The sequence below is a fragment of the Mandrillus leucophaeus genome, unplaced genomic scaffold, assembly GCF_000951045.1.
Source record: "Mandrillus leucophaeus isolate KB7577 unplaced genomic scaffold, Mleu.le_1.0 Scaffold339, whole genome shotgun sequence".
NCBI lineage: Eukaryota > Metazoa > Chordata > Mammalia > Primates > Cercopithecidae > Mandrillus > Mandrillus leucophaeus.
Window position 1 is genome coordinate 3,523,448 of NW_012103576.1, and position 19,789 is coordinate 3,543,236.

A 19,789-nucleotide genomic window follows, 5' to 3' on the forward strand; every position below is an offset into this window, starting at 1 on the left:
CCTCTGTAAACTGGGCTGATGAGGGCACCCATCTCAGGGGGACACTGTGAGGATTACATGAGATGCTATATGTAAAGTGCTCTGGCACAAGTGGAGGTGCTCCCTAGATGACTGCAATTATTCAGTACCCTTGGGGCTTTGAGGCTGTTAGGGCTCTTGCATCTTTGGTGAGGATCATGCCTGCGGTTTCCTGGCACCCCGAGTCACTAAGGACGGTGGGATGAATGCAGCTGAGAACAAGGCCTGGAAGTCAAGTGGCCTTGTCCTCACTCTGGTGGCAGCTCTCCCTCCAGTAACCCCCTTCCCAATGCCCAAGGCAGTTAATTCTGGCAGAAACAGAAAGGAAGCTAGGGGTCTTCATCTCCATCCCACCTCCCAGGAGATGGTACTGCTTTAGTGGGAACAGGGTGGGGGCCAGGAAAAGGTGGCTTCAGAGGAAAGGCTATGCTGACCCCAAATCTCCCCCTCTTAGACTCTGGACAGCTCCTTAGTGCAGGCCCTTCTTCACAGGGGTGAAGGTCTTGAAGGGTCCTGTGAAAATGAACAGTTATTGGATGAGGGAAATAGTTATTCCCCCTGCACCTCTTGGACCCCAGCAAAGCCTGTGGCCATGGGAACCTGAGCCTTGTTCTGAGGAGAGCTGGTTAGAGGGAAGGGCAGAGCCAGCTAGGGCTTCAGACTGGAGCTTTAGGTCAGCAGAGTCAAGGACACTGAACATTTAAGGGAAGAGAAAGATGGACCTGAAGAGACAGTTAGGGACACTTTGTTGAGTCCAGCCTTGAAGGAGAACGGTCTGGCCCTCCCCACAACCCTCTCTCCATAGAAAAGATAACTGGAGACAGTAATTTAGTTCTACCCATGTTTATTGCTAACAGCTGGTCTCCTTCCACCCTCTCATATTTACACCCAACCCCTTCCCCAAAGCTAGCTTTTACCAAAGTTCCTGGTAGGAGGTCAAGAAGTGTGTCCACTTAGCCGGCAGTCCTAGATGTAGTGGACGCTGTTTGTCCCCAGGCCAGTTGGGCACCAGGGAAGGGCTACTCTGGGGATTCAGGGCACAGACTTGGTACCAGGGTCAAGGGAGGCCCCCACTCACAGATACTCTCCTTTCCTTCTGGGGCTCAGTGTACACCAAAACCTTCAGAAAGCAAAGTTGGAGTGGTGGACCCCCAATGTCAAGTTTAGTGCTCTCTTTGCTTGTGAGAACCCACACAAGTGGCCAACTCTGGACCCAGATCTGCAACTGGCTTCTGAGAGGCAATTCTGTCCTTGGAAGCCAGGTTTGACCATCTGCAATCAGCCCTGTGAGAAGTCTCGTTTGAGGGGGCCAGGAATGGAAGGGGAGGGTGCATATCGTGTGAGGTATAGGCATTGTGTTAAGCTGGGGGAAGTTGCAGCTTGTCCTGAGTTACATGGGGAGGAATAAAGTGGGTGGGTAGGAGGAACCATTTCATCTGAAAGCTTGAGGCCCCTCTGGTCCCCTTGATAAACCCTACTGGTGTCCCAGGCCACAGGTAACAGGAGAATAGACATTTAATGTCACAGAATGTCAGAGCAGGCAAGGCCTTTGGTGATCATTCATTCTAACCCCAACCAGTCCTAAGCCTAGAAAGAGGAAGCCACTTGGTTCAAGTCTCATAGGATTTAGTGGCCAAATCTCTAAGAAAGCTAAGGAGAAGGAAAGTGGGAATGGTACTTGTGGATTTCTTCAGGCCTTATTTAGGGGAACTGGATTTACCCATGGTCACTTTGGGTTCTTCTAAATGGCCAGCTTCCCTAGGGTTTTTAGACTGACCTGAAACATTGACTTGGCCCCCTTTTCAGGAGCAGTGCGACAGGGGTAGGTGGTGTGGGGATGAGGAGGATTTGGAGGCCTTGGTGGTGAGGGACATGGGCAGGGTCTCCCAGTGCCCCCTTGCTGTGGCCATGGCTATGGCGGGGGAGCAGTTGGTGCCAAGAGGGACTGCGCTGTCAGTCGCTGGTGGAGGGTGGGGCTCAGGCAGGTGGGATGTGCCCTTGGGCGACTCCCCAACCACTCCAGCTGAGCCTGGAACCTGTAGGACCCTGGCCTGGCCTCTGCCTAAGTGTCCCTGGGGAAGCAGGGCCAGGCTCAGTGCCAGTCCTCAGGGCCTGGGCCACCACGGGAGGCTGAGCCCACTCCTGCAGCCTCTGCAGCTGGGGCCCAGCCTTGGGTTATTGCCACCGCCACCTCAAGGTGCCCCGGCCAGGGAGAGGCCCTGCAGCTGCTCCTCAGTGCCTGCCAGCTCTGCCTCATCGCGCCCGCTCTCCGAGCCCTCAAAGCAGCCTGAGTCGCGCGGGATGTCCACCTTGGGTTCCGACACTGTGTGTGCCACTGGCTCCTGGCTGCTCTCGGCGCCTTCTTCTGCCTCCTCGCTGCCAGCTGCCAGGGACGAGAGAGGGAGACAGAATACGGGGGTGGGGGGAGGGACCTTGGGAAATGCACCATAGGCGGTCTCTCCCTCTGGGCACCTGCCACCACCCTGCCCCTCTCCTCACTCTTTCCAGCTTAGAAGCCGGTAGTTGTTGTTTCCAGGCCAGCTCCGCAGTCCAGGAGCTCACACTTCTTTAGCACTAAGCTGGAGCCAGGCAGTGGGCTTGAATCCTGGCTCTGTTATTACTCGGCTTTGAGGCCTCAAGTAAGGCTTTGCGTTTTTTGGCCTTAAGGGTCCCCTTTGATCCAAAGTGGGTTGGGCCCAATCATCCCTACAACTCCTTTGTCCCATACACTTTCCCTGAAATCCTAATTCAAAGTGGAAAATACCTTTCCACTGCAGAGCGGTCCTAGGGCAGAGCGTGGACAGAGGGCAGGGCCAGGGCAAGCCTCCCATCCCTGGAATGCTGGCGGGCACACACCCTCGCCAGGCTGCTCCTAAAGCCACTCACTGTCATAGTCCAGCAGCAGCTCGGCGGCCGTGAGCAGCTTGGCCCGGTGCTGCGGGTCCATGATGTTCAGCTCATTGAGGTGTGTTTCTCGCAGCTCTTTGAAGTCCTCTAGTGTCTGGTAGCCATTGAGCAGGAGGGTGGACGTGTGCTCCTGTGGGCAGAGGCAGGCCACCGGCACAGCTGCTTACCAGCCACCCCTGCCTAGATCCTCCCCAAATAACTGTCATTTCCTGGTCCCCATCCCTGGGTCAATTGTGTCTCCCTGATACTAGATACTAGTGAGGTCCAAGCTCAAACCTCCAGGCCGATGCGCTCCAGCAGCTCATGCAGGGTCTTAGGCTTGGGCCTCTTGCCCTTGCTCTGTCGGCGGCTGGGTCGGGCATGCCCCACGGCCTCCTCGGGCAGCACATCCACATAGATGAATTTGAAAGAGCCCACCTTGCCATTGAGTAGGCCCAGCCACGTGCCCACAGGTGGCTTTTCAATGATCTGGATCACATCTCCTTTCTGTTGGGGGAGAGGAGAGGAGAAGGGAGCAAGGGAGAGAGGAGATGGGGTCTTGGCCTCCACTGACACTCTCATAGTCTGGTTCAGTCCAGCTTCCTTTTTGGGCGCAGCCTGCCAGGCTCCAGAGAAGCCCGGATGCTGACCTTACCTGCAGTTTCAGCGAGTCGTGGTCATAGGGGCTGGGAGTGAAGTCGGTGTGGACTCGTGCTCGGCCACAGAAGGGCCCTGTGTACTGGGGGGCAGGTGGTTCCTCCCCGAAGCTGCCAGAACCTGGGCTGGGGCTGCAGAGCTCACTGCCTGCAGGAGATGGGGCAGGGAGGAGGCTCACCTTTGTCCTAGGACAGCTGAGACAGTGCCTAGCAGGTGCCTTCCAGGGGGTCTGCCTGGAAATCCCAAAGGTATACACTGGGAAGGCAGCTGGGCTCTGGCAAGCTTTACACTGCAGAAGGGATTCTGAGCCACCCCCTTGGCTACCCACCAGGAGCATGGCTTCACCTCTGGGCCCTTGGACATGAAAAGAATTGGCAACAGGAGGAGAAATGGCTCACTGACCACAGAATGGGCAAATTAGGAGAGCCTCTAGAGACCAACTGGGCCAACACCCCAGTGAACAGACGAGGAAATCTGAGGTCACACAGACCAAGTGAACTGCTCAAGGCTTCTCATTTTGTAATTGGCGGCACTGAGTCCATTAGACTCCATGTTCCCTGCCTCCCACTCCAATGCTCCCTGCACCTAGGAAGCTACCCCCTGCATTCATATTTGACTTTCCTTGCTTAATAACTCAATGTTTAGTTACAATGTCACATAGAAACTCAGTTGGGCTCCTTCTCCCTGGGAAGGACAGAATAGTGGGCATTTTGAATGATTTTCAGTGGGGGGCAGGGAAGTGTCTGTGGAGCCAGAGAAAGCAGGAAACTTGGAGTGGACCTGAGGGGCAAGAAAGGCAGTGCTGAATGGGGCTACAGAACCCAAAGCCCCTGCCTGGAGGAGTTCCCTGCTGGCACCTCTTGTCCTGCCCCATGGACTTCTAGAAGATGCCAGGTGATGCCCTGAGCCCAGCAACTATGGTCTAGGGTCAAGAGGCTGACTCTTCACAGCTGGAGACCTCATACGCCCACCCCGGCCTGGGGCATCAGAGGCCCAGAGAGCTGTAGCCTCTAGCTCCCCTTGGAAGGGTGGGGACAGGCTGGTCCAAGAGGGTGACTGAGAGTCTTCCTCTGCCCGTGGGCCTCTCCAGGGCCTGGGGATAGCAAGTGGAAGTTCCTCTATGGTACATCTGAGTTCAAGACTGGGTCACCTTGGGCAAGTCACTTAACCTCCCTAAGACTCCGTTTCCACATCAATAAAGCAAAGATAACAGTACTGGCCCCATGGGGTTGTTGAGAAGATTTAATATGAAGAGGGCTGAGAACGTTCCCAGCAGGCAAAGAGTAAGCATTCATTTCTGTTAGCCCCTTCCCAGACAGAGTGCCACCAGCACGGCTGTAACCCAGTCCTTTCCTCCAGATTCGGCAGGTGTCCCCCACGTCCCCTACTCACCTGTTGATGCCTGGCGGCTGAGCACCGGAAGTTCACACTCCTCTTGCTCAGAAAAGGCCAGTGCCATCTTCTCAGGGCCAGGGCTGTCCAGGCTGTAGTCTGGAGATGTCGGGGAGGCAGAGCCCTCCTCCAGAGTGTCTCCCTGCAGGGAGGGTAGGCGGGAAGCTTTAAGGAGCCTTGCTGGGGTGCGCATGAAGCTGAGGAAATGGGCCTGGGCTTGGTGAAGAGCTGGGGGTTGGCTCAAACCCCAGCTCTGCCACTTACAGGCTGAATGGCACTCTCTGAGTTCTAGTCTCCCCTTTTGTGAAAATGAGAGTGATAGTCCTTACCCTGGCTACCTCGCAGAAACAGGTTCGACCAGGGCACCATGTGGATGTGCTTTTGTCAGCCTCAAGTGGCGATGTACGTACAGAAAAGACCACAGTGGCACAACCTGGACTCAGCCATTGCTACCGCACAACTGGGCAGACAATGGCGCTGGAGAGGAAAATACTTTTGCCTGTGCTTCTGTGTACCAGGCCTGCCTGCCATTTCATTGAATCCTTACAGTGACACTTGAAGGTAAGTGGTATTGTTGGTCTGAGTTTGCAAATGAGGAGTAAGGCCCAAGGGTTACTTACTCCTCATTTGTAAACTCAGGCCAAGGGAATTCAGGTTCAAGTCCCAAGGGAACCCACAACCAAGTCGGCCAGACTCCAGAGCTCCCCCCACCTCACCACACCTCAGTGAGGTGATAACTGTTTAACAGCTGGCCCCGATGAGTTGCCAATTCCTGTGTTGTAAACACTCCCCGCCACGGCCAATGTCAAGCTACCGTTTTGACATCACTGAATGTGTTGTCTGAAATGAGGGCGAGGCTATTTCCACCATGAAGATGCTATGGATGGAAGTAACCTCAGCAGCACTGATAAGAGTAAAAGGTAGCACAAGAATTAGGAAGTGATAAGTTTTGAAGACTTACTGTATTACCTTTGTTCTTTTTTACAACACTATTTATTTATTTATTTATTTATTTAGAGACAGAGTCTCGCTATGTTGCCCAGGCTGGACTCTCACTGGGCTCAAGCGATCATCTTGCCTCGTCCTCCCGAGTAGCTGGGATTATAGGTGTACACCACAATGCCCAGTGTACCTTTTAAAAAATATATAATTTACCGAATTGTAAGTTTCTTTAATTTGATTTTTAATAATGGTTGTGTTTAACAACTGTCTTGCAAAATTTTTGACAGTTTGACCACAGTTTGACCAACTGCTCTAAGCCCATTATGAGCCAACTCCAGCACACCACTGCCTCAGTGGCTCCTTTTAGAGCCATGGCACCCCAGACCCACTGTGTGATTTAAGCTACTTGGGTCATGCCTGCCCCACAGCTGTCTGTGCCAACTTTCCTCCCTGGGCTGAAGCCAACCTTCGCTGTTTTCTCTCTTTTTTTTGAGATGGAGTTTTGCTATTGTCACCCAGACTGGAGTGCAATGGCGTGATCTTGGCTCACTGAAACCTCTGCCTCCCAGGTTCAAGCAATTCTCCTGCCTTACCCTCCCGAGTATCTGGGATTGCAGGCCCCCACCACCACACCTGGCATATATATATATATATATATATATATATATATATATATATATATATGGTATTTTTAGTAGAGACGGGGTTTTGCCATTTTGGCCAAGCTGGTCTCGAACTCCTGACCTTAGGTGATCCACCCGCCTTGGCCTCCCAAAGTGCTGGGATTACAGGTGTGAGCCACCGCGCCCAATCTGTTTTCTCTTATAGGGATTCTATGAGAGAAAACAGGCCTTCCCAACCCCAGGGGCTAGTTCCAAAGCAAAGCTTTGAGGTGGATGGATTGCCTCAGGCCATCTCATCTTTCTTCAAGCTGCCACTGTCCCAGGCCCGCCTCCTCAAGAAACATCCCAGACTTTTCTTTCTTTCTTTCTTTTTTTTTTTTTTTTTTGAGGCAGAGTCTTGCTTTTTTGCCCAGGCTGGAGTGCAGTGACCCGATCTTGGCTTACTGTAACCTCTGCCTCCTGGGTTCAAGTGATTCTCCTGCCTCAGTCTCCGAGTAGCTGGAATTACAGACATGTGCCACCATGCCTGGCTAATTTTTGTATTTTTAGTAGAAATGGGGTTTTGCCATGTTGGCCAGGTTGGTCTCGAACTCCTGTCCTCAAGTGATCAGCCCCAGCCTCCCAAAGTGCTAGGATTATAGGCATGAGCCACCACACCCAGCCCTGTTGCTCAGACTTTCATCCCTTCTCAAACTCCACTCCTTCCGCCGCCAGCCTCCTGCACCCTCAAGATGGTGCCTGGCTGCCTGTCTGTGGCTACGAGTGAGTTTCCTCTCCCATGTGACCTTTCTTCTTGCATCAAATAGGGCCTTCGGGCCTGAGTAGTGGCTATTGAGGTGGTCATGCTCACATTCTGCCAGAGCGGTCCCCAGGGCCCCATGGACTCCCCCTCCCCTGTGTCCCCAGGCCTCACCATCTCTTCTGACAGGGCCTTCACCATCATCTTGCCCATCTTCCTGTTCATGGTTCGGGAAATCACTGCCCTCCACTTCTTCCCCAGCTTTTTGCCACTCTTCCCAGCATCCTCTGGGGTGGGGACACCTGAGTCATCTTCTGGAATCTGTGACAACAAAAGAGGCAATCCAGGGACCCTGGTGGTCCTGCCTGGGTCCGGGACTTGAGGCACAAGAGGTCTTGGGGTCACAGCAGAAGCTGGAGGGGGTGGAACTGTGAGACCTCCATCCCTTCCCCTCTTAGCCCCAGCCATGTCCTTAGCCCTATAAATTTATAAATAGTTTGCTATTTAATTTGTAATTGAAAGGAATGCTGGGGAGTGCTTGGTGTGGGGAGAGGTGGACCCTCTGTGTTAAAGGGGGCTTTGCCCCAACAATTCTATCTCCTCTTCACCTTTCTCCCTCCCACCCCCACTCCCCCACCCAGGGCCTGCAGCCAGGTCCCCCAAGGACACCCTGAAACTCACGTTATCATCCAGATTAAACTCCTTCTCGCTCACCACGGGGGAGCTGGGTTTGGATTTGGCAAAATCCTTGAAGCTGCTGGAGCGCTGAAGAGAGAGCTGGAAAAAGCGTGGGTATTGCAATCAGTGGGCTAAATGGCTGCCTGATGGCCCACATACTTGCCTCCCCCCATCACGCAATACCCACAGCTCAGAGCTGGCAGAGCCACATTGCCCCGAGAGCCCCAGGCTAGTGGGTGAAGCACCTTGATGTTCTTGGGGCTACCTGGTTTCATCCCATTCTTCACTCCAGCCCTGGCCACAGACCAAGCTCCTGACCTCAAGAGCTTCACACCTCAATCGGGCCTCAGACTTAGCCTGAAATTCCACCAATTCCTCAAGTTTGGTCCCCAGAATCCTGGAGTTAAAGACTACATGAGTCAGAGTAAATGTGTATCTACTACTAGAGACATACCTCAGCATTCACAAGCACATCGCCTGGTGTGTAACTGAGCAAATCCCTCCCAAAACCCGTGGCTCTGGCCTCCATGTCCTGGGTGTGTTCTGAGCCAGGTCCCCAGTCACAGTGATAGGAACAAACACACTGGTGTCTCTAGCCTGATGAATTTGTGTCCTAATAAGAGCAAGACAATCCGACTAGAAGCCAGCAAGACCTGGCATGACACTTTCTGGAAAACCACAGTAGAGGCTTACTCACAGGAGGGGCCCACAGATTTAGGACATACGTGATTGGGGCTAATTTGGTAGAAGGCACCATTTTCTCTTTATTCTCAGCTTTTAATCTTAGCCACTAATGTGATGAGCTGGCAACTGTGACGTTTGCCAGTGTTTGGACTTTTAGGTATGGCCTATTATTGTTTGTGGTTTGTGTTGATGAGATGGTTTTCAGGATATGAGTTTTTTTTTTTTTTGATAGAATCTCACTCTGTTGCCCAGGCTGGAATGCAGTGGTGCAATCTTGGCTCACTGCAACCTCTGCCTCCTGGGTTCAAGCAATTCTCCTGCCTCAGCCTCCCAAGTAGCTGGGATTACAGGCATGAGCCACTATGCCCAGCTAATTTATTTTTATTTATTCTTATTTTTAGTAGAGACGGGGTTTCACCATGTTGCACAGGTTGGTCTTGAACTCCTGACCTCAGGTGATCCGCCTGCCTTGGCCTCCCAAAGTGCTGGGATTGCAGGTGTGAGCCACCGCACCCGGCTGAGCTTTCTTAAATATATATGCGAGCACATGCAAGGTAGCAGCCAGAAACCAGGGCAAGGCAGGCAAGGGGGACAGGCCCTCGACACAAGAAGGTAAGGCTGAGCCTATATCAAGATAAACAGTCGAGCCCAGAAGATACACACAGGAACCAGGGTTCACAGATGGCCAGACAGATAGAGTGGGATAGACTGCAGACACCCGAGATAAGGGCTTGAGGAACTGAAGCCCCAAACCCACACAATGTTGAAGGTTTCACATCCTCTTTCCTACTAAAGGGGTTGTGTGTGTCCAGTGACAAACTCCCAGGGCAGGGGCACTATCACCTGCCCCCCACCAACACGCACACACAAATAATTGGCCCCAACTCCTGGGGACTGCAGTGTGGCAGCTTAGCACTCTTGATGGGTCTTGACCAAAGCCAAGTCAGCAATTAGGGGTCAGGGGTCACACATTCCTAAAAGTCACAGCGAGGTAGTTGATGAGAAACTAGGTCAGTGGTCAGGCCAAGCAGACGCTAGCACGACTGGGGCCTGATGGGTGGGGTGCCTGCAGCCTCAGTCAGAAAGCCTCTTCTGTGTTGCCTTGGGGAGCTGAAAAGGGGGCCATAGGTGGGTGTGAGGGGGAAGCATGACCACAGGGTGACCACTCTGGTTCACCTGCATCTCCTCCATCTTCCTTTCTTGGTTGTCCCCTTCCACTATTCTTTTCTCTTTTTCTCCCTTTCTTTCCCCTTCTCTCCTCCACCTTCCATTTATTTCCTCCTCTTGTATGGCTAGGATGCAGCTGCCTGGATAACTTCCTCCTCTTAGTATGGAAAAGAGGGAACGGAGAGAGGGTGGGCATCGGGCTGGCCTGGGCCCAAGGAGGGCAGGCTAGGCTGCTATTTATAGGCTGATGGGGCCTATTGTGGCCTTCTCTCCACCAACCCTCAGCCTGATCTGCAGACCAGGAGGCTAAGAGTCGCCCCCGAAACCCTAGGGACTGGTGAGGCTGGAAAGCAAGCAGGAGGGCAGGCATGGGGCCGGAAGTTGGCTTTGTTGGGGAAGAGTAAACTCACCGCCTGCCTGCCCTCTAATTGCAGCTCTTTCCCAAGGCCTTTTCCTGTCATTAATCTGCAGTCTGGGGGCTGGGAGGAGAGGCCTTTGGCTCCCAGGCCCTTGTGCGAGGGTCCCTCTGTCTCAGTTTTAGTCCAAAGCGGGAGGAGATAATCACAAAGGACTATAGAGATGGTGCTGGGTCTTGGGCCCAGTTGAACACTCTCAGCCCAGGGAGATGGAAAGGACGAACACATGTTCTTTGGGTGATAGAGTTTCAGGGCCCGCCAGGGTGGCATTTTGCCAAGCCTACCTCCAACCTCAGGGACAGCCCCAAATATCTTGACCGCCTTTCAGGGAGAGGTGACCCCCACTCAGGGTTGAGTTGAAATTCTTGAGCCTGGCTGGCTTTTCTGCTGGCTTCCCTTTGGGGTGAGGACTTCCTGGGAGTCATGCCTGACGGAGGAGGTGGTACCATACACTGTTGGCCCCCTTTTCACTTCATGGCTCAGGGGAATGTGTGGGCCTCTTGGAAAGAGCTACATTTCAAATGTATATTACATTTGAAATCTACTAAATATATTGTTGAGTATACATGTGTTATATTGTATATTACATTTGAAATATGCATTATTGAGTATATATGTATTGTATTGTATATTACATTTGAAATATATATTTAAATATATATTGAGTATATATATGTGTTGTATTATATATTACATTTGAAATATATATTGTATATATGTGTTATATTGTATATTACATTTGAAATATATATTGTTGAGTATATATGTATTGTATTGCATATTACATTTGAAATATACATTTAGTGTGCTTCAAATATATATTTAGTATATTTCAAACGTAATATACAACACATTTGAAATGTAGGGCCACCAAAGAGTATATATACACCATATGATTCCCCGTGTATAATTATAGTTCAAAGCCTGGCAGAACTCACCTATGCTGTTGTAAGTCAGGATAATGATTACTGTGGGAGAAAGGGGGCATGTAGTGACTGGCAGGGGCATGAGGGAAGCTTTCTCAGAAGTTCAACTCTGGGATGTGTGACCTCCAGCAAGTTATCGAACCTCTCTGAAGCCCACTTCACATCAGGGCAAGTGTTCCCATCTTGGTTCTGCCACTGACTGTGTAAACTGGGTATGTTTCTTAACTTCTCTAGGTTTCTGTTTCCTCATTAGTGGAATGAAGACAAAAGCACTGACCTCATCTGGCTGTTGTGAGGATGAAATAAGCGAGTACGCATACAGTGCTTGGAACATTGTCTGACACAGCAGTCCCTTGTGGAATGTCAGTTTATGCTTACTCTTTCCTACAACCTACCTCCAGCCTCTTACCCTGGGCATTTCCCCACCCGGAATACTCTGCCCTTCTCTCTGTCAGCTGTAGTTTCTCCCCCTTCCAATGTAAGTGGAAAACCCGCAAATGCCCATCATCTGTAGAATGGATAAATTAATTGTGGCAGAGTCACACAAAAGAATAGTACCCAGGACGGAGATAGAAAGGTTCCCAACAGTATGGATGAGTGTCACAAACATATGGTTGAGTAAAGGGGCCGGCCACCAAAGAGTATATATACATGATATGGTTCCCCCTGTAAGTTCAAAGCCTGGCAGAGCTCACCTGTGCTGTTGGAAGTCAGGATAGCAGTTGCCCTGGGGGAAAGGGGGCGTGTAGTAACTGGCAGGGGCATGAGGGAAGATTCTAGACTTCTGAGAGTGTTGTTTCTTGATCTAACTGCTGTCTACATGGGGATGTTCACATTACAGAAACTCATTCGGTGGAGCAATTATGATTTATCCACTTCTCTGTATGGATATTATACTTCTATAGAAAGATTTTTCAATTCCAGCTTAAAAGGCAACATCCATGCAGAAACTATGCCCTGATCAATCTCTCAGAGGTCCACACCACCCCAGCCAGCAACCTCTTCCCTCACTTCCTGAGCAAACTTGGCTTTCCCCAGTGGTCTCCTGAGCCACTCCCTCTGCTCCTTCAGGGTACCAGGCATATACTGAGCACCCTGTGAGCTCTAGGCCCCGCCTCTGTATGTGTGAGAATCCAGCAATGAGGGTCTAAACACCTCCCGCATGCCCGGCATCCTGCCAAGCACTTCATGTGTGCCAGCTCACTCCAGCCTCATTGCAGCTCTGCATCATATTCACACCTCAAAGCAGAGGAGACCAAGATGCGAAATGAAGTGCCCTAGGCAGGGTGGCGCAGCTGGTCTCAGGAAGAGCAAGCATCCAAACCCAAGTCTGTGACTCTGAAAGCCCAAGTATATTGCTGTGCTCGTGCTACCTCAGAGGTCATGCTGTTGCTCTGCCCCACCAGTGTAGAAGTTAGCAGTGGATTGAGAATAGTGGTGATGGCATGCAGGTGGTTTTTGAACAGAGCTCCAAGGAAAGCAGGTGGGAGTGCAGAGGGGGAAGGGCTCAGGCGGGGCTTCGTGGAGGAGGTGCATTTGAGCTGGGCCATGCAGGATTTCTCCAGGTGGAGCTCGGAAGGGTTTGAACAAGAATGAAAGTTTGAGATGTTGAGAGCATGGTGATGGGATGGTGGGTGGTGGAGTAGAAAAGGCTGTGGAAGGCTCTTGCCAGCCAGGCCAGGGGCATGTATCCTGTGGGCAGTGAGGAGCCACTGAAAATACAAAGTGCATGCTGGTGGGGTGGTGGTGGTGGTGGGGGGGTTATACTAGAGGTGTGCTGTAGGAAGGGAGAAAGCAGGGATGTGGTAGAGTAGAAGCATCCTTAGGGGAAGCAAGTCCAGGAAAAATCCCTCTCCACTGCCTATACCCCAACACTGGCCTTTGGGTGAAATCAGATCAAAGGGCTCGCAGAGCAAAAACTTGAAGGAAGTGAAAGTCTCCAAAGGGCAGCTAAGAGGTCTGTCTCCCAACCCTGGGGCCTCTCCAATCCTTCATGATCCATGGGAGGCGCCGTGTCCTAGCCCTACCCTTCTAGAGGGCCCGCACCCTCGTCTGCTTTGCTGGCTGGAAGGTCACTCATTCCACAACTATCTGGGTCTGCCCCACGGAACTCTCCTGCTGATAGGTTGAATCTTTTATGCTCATCAGACTCTTCCAGCGCCTTTGAGATCAACAGGGGGACAAGAGAGTGGAGAAAGAAGGGGTCAAGACTCTGGAGTCAGACAAATCTTGGCTTGGATCCCTGCTCGGCAGCTTCCCAGCTGTGTGACCTTCATCAAGTTGCTTCACCTCTGTGAGCCTCAGGTGTCAAATAGGGATAATGACAATATCTGCCCCTACCTCACCAGGTTGTCGTGGGGAGTGAACAAACTTAGAGATGCACAGCACCATACCTGGCATCCGATGAGCCCTCACTCTGTGGTGGTTCTTGGTACTATTAAGTCTTCTGTTCTCTGCGCCAGCACTGGGGGCATGGTTCATTCTTCTTTGCAGTGTCTCCCTATCCCCACCCATGCCTACAGCAGGCACCCCCTTGTGTGCACGTGCACACATGCGACAGGGTACTCTCACATCTATTCTTTTGGGTGATCTCTACAGCCTCTTGAGGGGGGCAGATTAGGAGTTATCCCCCTTTTCAGAGGCGAGGAAACTGAGGCCCAAAGAAAGTCAATGAGCTGTCCAAGGTCCTGGTAGGATTCCAGCTCAGCTTTCTTGCCCCCGTCTGGCACATTCTCCATTGGCAGCCCCAAGAGGAGAAGCAGGGGCAGGAGAGAGAGGCCTCTCTTGCCTTTGTGCTTTCCTCTCCACCACGTCATCTCAGCCTCTGAGAGGAAGGGACTAGCAGTGATGGAGCCAGTCCACTGCCTCTGGGCCTGGGGAAGATGCTCTGTACCTTCTGGAAGCTTGGGTTTTTGGGTGGCATTTCCACAGTCTGGGGCTAGCAGAGTGTGTGGAGGCAAGCTCATTCCAGCTCTGGAGGCTGGCACCAGCTCTGGCAGAGTTTGAGGTGGGGTTTGCCTGGACTACCCTCCCCAAAAGGACCCCTTAAAGGACATGGGCTTCAGAGAGCCCCATGGGCCTTGCTTCTCCTGGGAGAGACCTGGGGAAATCCCAGGGACCCACCTGCCTGCTGAACACAGAATTTGGGTAATTGAAGCTGGGAAAGAAAAAGGGGACTTCTGGCTTTGTGTGCCCCTAGGTACGTCCTCCTGATGTGGCACGGGGTCCCAGTGTCAAAGTGTAAGCTCTTTCTCACACTTTCCTCCAGCTCACTGCCCCTGTGGTGTGGTTTGAGGCCTAGCAGTGTCTATAGAGCAGTCTCTGTTTCCCACCCCCACCAGTCAGAGAGCAAGGGGAAGTGACCCTGCTCGCTTAGGAGTGGCAACCAATGGCAGGCCTGCTGGGCCTAGTGCTGCGCAGGGTTTGGACGGGGATGACAGAGCCCGTGTGAAGATTCATGAACCTCCCCCCTCCCCCGCCCACCACCACTGCAACCTTAGAGAAGCAGCTGGGGTGGGGAGAATACAGCCGGAAGTGGCAGCCACCCCAGGACCTGAGAGCTGGGGCAGGATGCACACCCCAGTGCCCTGAGTCTCAGTCTTTCAGCTGCCTTGGCTTCCATCTCTGAGCTGCTCCCCTGACAAAGGGGATCCACCATAGGGCACCTGGGCTGAGCTCCAGGGAAAACTGGCGGGGGACAGCCTGGGCCTCTTGGACCTAATTCAGGCCTGCTTTGGGACTGTCCTAGCATCCCACTGGATGTGTAGGATATACTTGCTGACTGTCTGGGAGAATTCTTCAATCGAATTAAAGAATTAGGTCTAGAAATCCTCAAACCCAAACAAAGAAATCTGGAAATCTTCAAATTCAACCACGAAATCCTAGATCTGGCAGAGTCCAAGGAATCTTCCAGTCCAGTCTCTGTCCCAGGAGGATGAACACCTCAGCTATCCATGACAGTTGTTTTTCCTCCTGGTCTTTAAAATCCCCCCTCCTCAGCCTTCACTCCTACTCACCACCTCAACTTCATTTCTCATTCCCCACCCAGGAAGAACCTGTATGCCCCTGCATTCCACTGCACTTTCGGACGCCTTTTCCCCCAAGACTGGAATGGCGTCAGGCCCCATCTCCAGGTTGGCTCCATCTCTGGTGGGGCCTGGGAGCTACCACAGAGCTGAGCCAAGTGGGCAGGGTCTGGGCCATGGCCAAAGTGGAGGAGGGGGTAGCGGTCCTGTGAGCATCATGGCTCCAAGCTGGGCAGCCCAGCGGGGCCCTTTGAGTGAGATGGCTCCTGAGAGGCTGTGGCCGGGGCAGAAGTGGTGGCAGGACCAGCGTAGAGGGGAAAGAATTAAGTACAGGCTTAGGGTTCAGCTTGAGCATTGTATTTTGTCATTCTCAAATTCTAGTCTAAGATTCTGGCCCATAATTTTAGATCTTTTTTCCGATCCTTCTAGGGTTGAATTGCATGACTCTAGACTTCTAAGGATCTATTCTGTAACTCTTTTGCTCCAGAATTTTAAACATCTCTTCTGTACTTCTGTTACTCTTGTAACCTTTGGGTCCCTGTCCCGTTGCCCTCTAGGTGAGTGGCCCTCACCTACAGACTCAACATATGGCCTTTGGCTCTTCCCACTTCCAAGAGTCTTGGAGGGGATGGGTCGAGAAAGCAGAGCAAAGGAAGATGTGAGTTCCCAAAATGCTCCTCACCTTTTTCTTCTGAGTGGGCTCCTTCTCACTGGCATTGGAGGGCTTGCGGCGAAGCATGGTCCTCCACCCTGGGAGACTCCGTCCCTGCTCTCCTAGGTGTCAAGATGCAGAGGCCTCTTGCTCAGCCTTGCCAGTACTGCCTGGGGACACGGCATGAACCGAGCCTTCAGCTGACACTCTGACTGCTGCAGTGGCAGCTTGGGGGTGCGGGCCATGGACACCCGGCGGCAGCAGCATACAGGAAGCCCTGACACGTGACCTACTCTTACAGCAATCGCAGCCCCTGCCGGCCCCTAGGGAGGAAGGAAGTCCAAGCTTCAGTCTCCAGAGATTCTGATGCAGACGGCTCTTGGGTTGAACAGTCAGAGAAAGTCCCTACCTTGTTGTCTCATGTCAATCATCATCAGTCCTTCTGCTCCATCCTCCCAGAGGTGGACAATCAACTCGACATTATATGGCGTACCCAAGCCCTTTATCTCACTGACCAGAATCCAGAAACCAGAAGTTGGATCATCTGCCTGTTGGATCAATGCTCCTGGTCAACTCGCATCTGCAAGGTCGTCACTGCCATCACTACCACTACCATCACCCCTGTGACCATTACCACTGCTACCATCACTCCTATCAATAGCCATCACCATACAGCCATCACCCCTACAGCCATCAGGCCTGCAGCCATCCCCACTGCCATCAGCACACCTATAGCCATAGTCACTACGGTAATCACCTCTACAGTTGACATCCCTCAGCCATCACCTCTACAGTCATCACCATTGCTGCTATCACCCTTCCAGCCATCATCCTTACAGCTGACACCCTTCCGGACATTACAACCAACCACACCCATGATCCTCTCACCCCTATAACCATCGTCCCTACAGTCATTGCTCCTACAACAATCATCACATCCGTGCAGTCATCAGCCCTGCAGCCATCACTCCTACAGCCATCAGCACACCTAAAGCCATCATCACTAGAGCAGTCACCCCTCCAGTCAATACCCTCAGCCAGCGTGAGTATATTTATCACCGCCACAGCTGAAAAGCACTTGAGCCAACTCCACGCCTCTAGCAAGTATCCTATTCAACAGGCATTTATCAAACACCTATGCAGTATATTCACTTTGTGAGCTATCTGTGGCAGATTTTAATAACTTTAATAACTTTCTGCTATTACAGAAGCAATTTTTATTTGTGATACAATTTCACAAACACATAAACAAAAAAAATTTCAAAATTTCCCGTCATTGTCCTCTATACTGTTTTAAGCATCTATCTACTCTCTGTCTATACACATTTTTTTTCTTTTTACAAAAATCATACTGCTCAGAAAACAGATAATTGATTTGGGGAGAAGGGGAGGGGAGAGAAGGGAAGGGAGAGATCACACAGGGTAACAGGAAGCTTTTAGGAGTGATGACTATGTTCACTGTCTTGACTGTGGTGGTGATTTCATGGGGGAATACACATGTCAAAACATATCAAATTGTATACTTCAAATGTGTGCAGTTTATTTAGCTCCATTTATACCTCAATAAAGCTGTTTAAATTTTTTTTTTAATTAAAAGGGTCATAATTCACACTATTGGTGTCTGCTTTTTCACACTAAGCACAATATCTTTTTTTTTTTTTTTTTTTTCGAGATGGGGTCTCTCACTCTGTCTCCCAGGCTGGAGTGCAGTGGTGTGATCTCGGCTCACTGTAACCTCTGCCTCCTGAGTTCAAGCGATTCTCGTGCCTCTGCCTCCCAAGTATCTGGGACTATAGGTGCGCACCACCCTGGCTACTTTTTGTATTCTTTGTAGAGACGGGGTTTCACCATGTTGCCCAGGCTGGCCTCAAACTCCTGGTCTCAAGTGACCTCTTTGCCTCATCCTCCCGAAGTGCTGGGATTACAGGCGTGAGCCACTGCGCCAGCTGAACACAGTATCAAGATTGTCTCATGCTATGAAATATTCTTCAACTACATGATTTATAACGGCTGCGGAACATCCCATTGTGTGGATGTGCCATGCTTATTTCACCAAGCCCCTGCTGATGAACTTGGGTTGGCTTAGATTTTTAAATTATTCATTGAACATACTTATGATAAATATTCACATCCATAGTTTTTTCTTTGGGGGAAATACCCAGAAGAGAAATTGCTGGGGTCAAAGGTATGCACATTTTTAAGGCTTTCGAGTCTGTGGTACTTGTGAAATCCTGGGCTGGTCCACCCCTGCTCCCAAGATGTTCTTGTGACTTCCTCCTTGATTCTGCTTTATGCCCTCTGACCATCCAACCTTCAGGGTGAGCTCAGGGAAGATAAGATCTTTCTTCCCTAAGCTGTAACCATACATTCTTTGGCCTACTCAGCCTGCCAGGCAGACTCATGAAAAGATTCCACACCCCAGATCTCCTCCCCACTGGCCTGTGTTTTCCACCCTGAAAGTCCCTCCCAGGCGGCCCAGGGGCACCAGCAATCATGGTAACTGGTTAAGGCTTTTTGGTATATGCAGTAGACTGGCAGCTGTGTAGGGAACCCATCGGGCCTTTGGGGCTCTGCGTGACCAGGGGCAGGAGGGCAGCCCCAGAGGGTTCTGGGATTGGAGACACCACTGTAGTGGCCTGGGGCACCTGGAGCCAGAGCTGTGAGGGAGGAAGCAGGTCGCAGAATCTTCCGGGCCTGCGCAGCGGCTGCGTCCCTGGCCGCCTCGCAGGATGTGCCCGCTTCCTGTTTGCTCAGCGCCAGCAGCGACCGAAGATCACACACTAACCGCAGAACCTTCAAAGGCGGCCAGCAAACCAGGGCACAGGGCTGGGGAGGCTTGGGAAAAGGCAGTGAGGGGGAGGTGAGGGTGCCTCGGAGAGAAATACAGAGAGGTGACCAGCTCCCAGGACAGAAGGGAGCAAGCGTTTTCAACGGCTTCCTTCTTTCTCCTTTTCAGATCTGTCTCCTCTGATCAGCAACACTTCTTCCCCGCCACTTGGGGACCGGAGCCAGTGGAGGTGGAGTGTCCAGGACCCCCCCCCATTGGGACTTGCCTTCCCCCAGCTTTTCTCTTCCAACAGATTGCCTTGGCTGAATCCCAATAGGCCAGGTCCTTGCTGCCTAATGACCCTTAAACACGTGTTTAATAGATTTTCCCTTCTGGGGAACATATTTGCATTTCACAGGTTATGTTGTTTGAGGTACACAGAGCCCTCAGCTAAGGAAGTGATACGAGTCAGTAGTTCAGGGAACAAGGTCATCTTAAACTTGATAATGGGCCAGCAAGCAGGACCTAGGAACTTGCTGTGGGCACAGACTTGTGCTAGACCCCAGGAGGAGGTACAAAATAAATAGCCATCAGGGCCCCTCGTACCTGGGAGCTGACATCCTAGGTGGTGTGGCAAGCTTACATTTGCCCAGCACTTGTTGTTTACCAAGTACTACATTAAGCACTTGACAGATGTTTAATCCTACCACAACCCCGGGAGGCAAGTAGTTTAGTATAAAGATGCACCCAGAAGTATAGATTTGGGGCAGAAGAACCTTGATTTAGTGCCAATACTGCAGGATTGCAGGGTGTGCATGTGTGTGTGTGTGTGTTTTGGGATTCCACTGATAGTGAAATCAACCTGAACCCTCAGAGGGTGGATGTAGCTCTACCAAAGACACAAAGGTCATCGTAGGCCACATTCAGATAAAGCAGCTCCCATACCAGCACACTCCAAGTATTTTTAATTTTAATTTTAATTTTATTTTATTTTGAGAGTCTCACTCTGTCGCCCAGGCTGGAGTGCAGTGACATGATCTCGGCTCACTGCAACCTTCACCTCCCAGGTTCATGCCATTCTCCTGCCTCAGCCTCCCGGGTAGCTGAGACTACAGGCGCCTGCCACCATGCCCGGCTAATTTTTTGTATTTTTAGTAGAGACGGGGTTTCACCATGTTAGCCAGGATGGTCTTGATCTCCTGACCTCGTGATCCGCC

General features: G+C 51.5%; 1 protein-coding gene across 1 annotated transcript; it reads right to left on the reverse strand.

The window, feature by feature from the left end:
* Nucleotides 1–845: 845 nt before the first annotated feature.
* SASH3 (SAM and SH3 domain containing 3) lies at nucleotides 846–16,096 on the reverse strand. Its single transcript, XM_011988846.1, has 8 exons — nucleotides 15,836–16,096; nucleotides 7,939–8,034; nucleotides 7,432–7,578; nucleotides 4,954–5,095; nucleotides 3,560–3,708; nucleotides 3,202–3,411; nucleotides 2,905–3,055; nucleotides 846–2,401 (listed from the first exon to the last, which is right to left on the reverse strand). Exons 1-8 carry the CDS (start codon nucleotides 15,890–15,892, stop codon nucleotides 2,211–2,213), a joined length of 1,143 nt encoding a protein of 380 aa, XP_011844236.1. The 5' UTR covers nucleotides 15,893–16,096; the 3' UTR covers nucleotides 846–2,210.
* Nucleotides 16,097–19,789: the final 3,693 nt, after the last annotated feature.

Coding starts and splice junctions, on each gene's coding strand:
- SASH3 (XM_011988846.1), bottom strand. CDS start 15,892: ATGCTTCGCCGCAAGCCCTCCAATGCCAGTGAGAAGGAGCCCACTCAG. Junction 7,579..7,938: donor AGTTTAATCTGGATGATAAC/GTGAGTTTCAGG, acceptor TTGTTGTCACAG/ATTCCAGAAGATGACTCAGG. Junction 5,096..7,431: donor AGGCCCTGTCAGAAGAGATG/GTGAGGCCTGGG, acceptor CCCTCCCTGCAG/GGAGACACTCTGGAGGAGGG.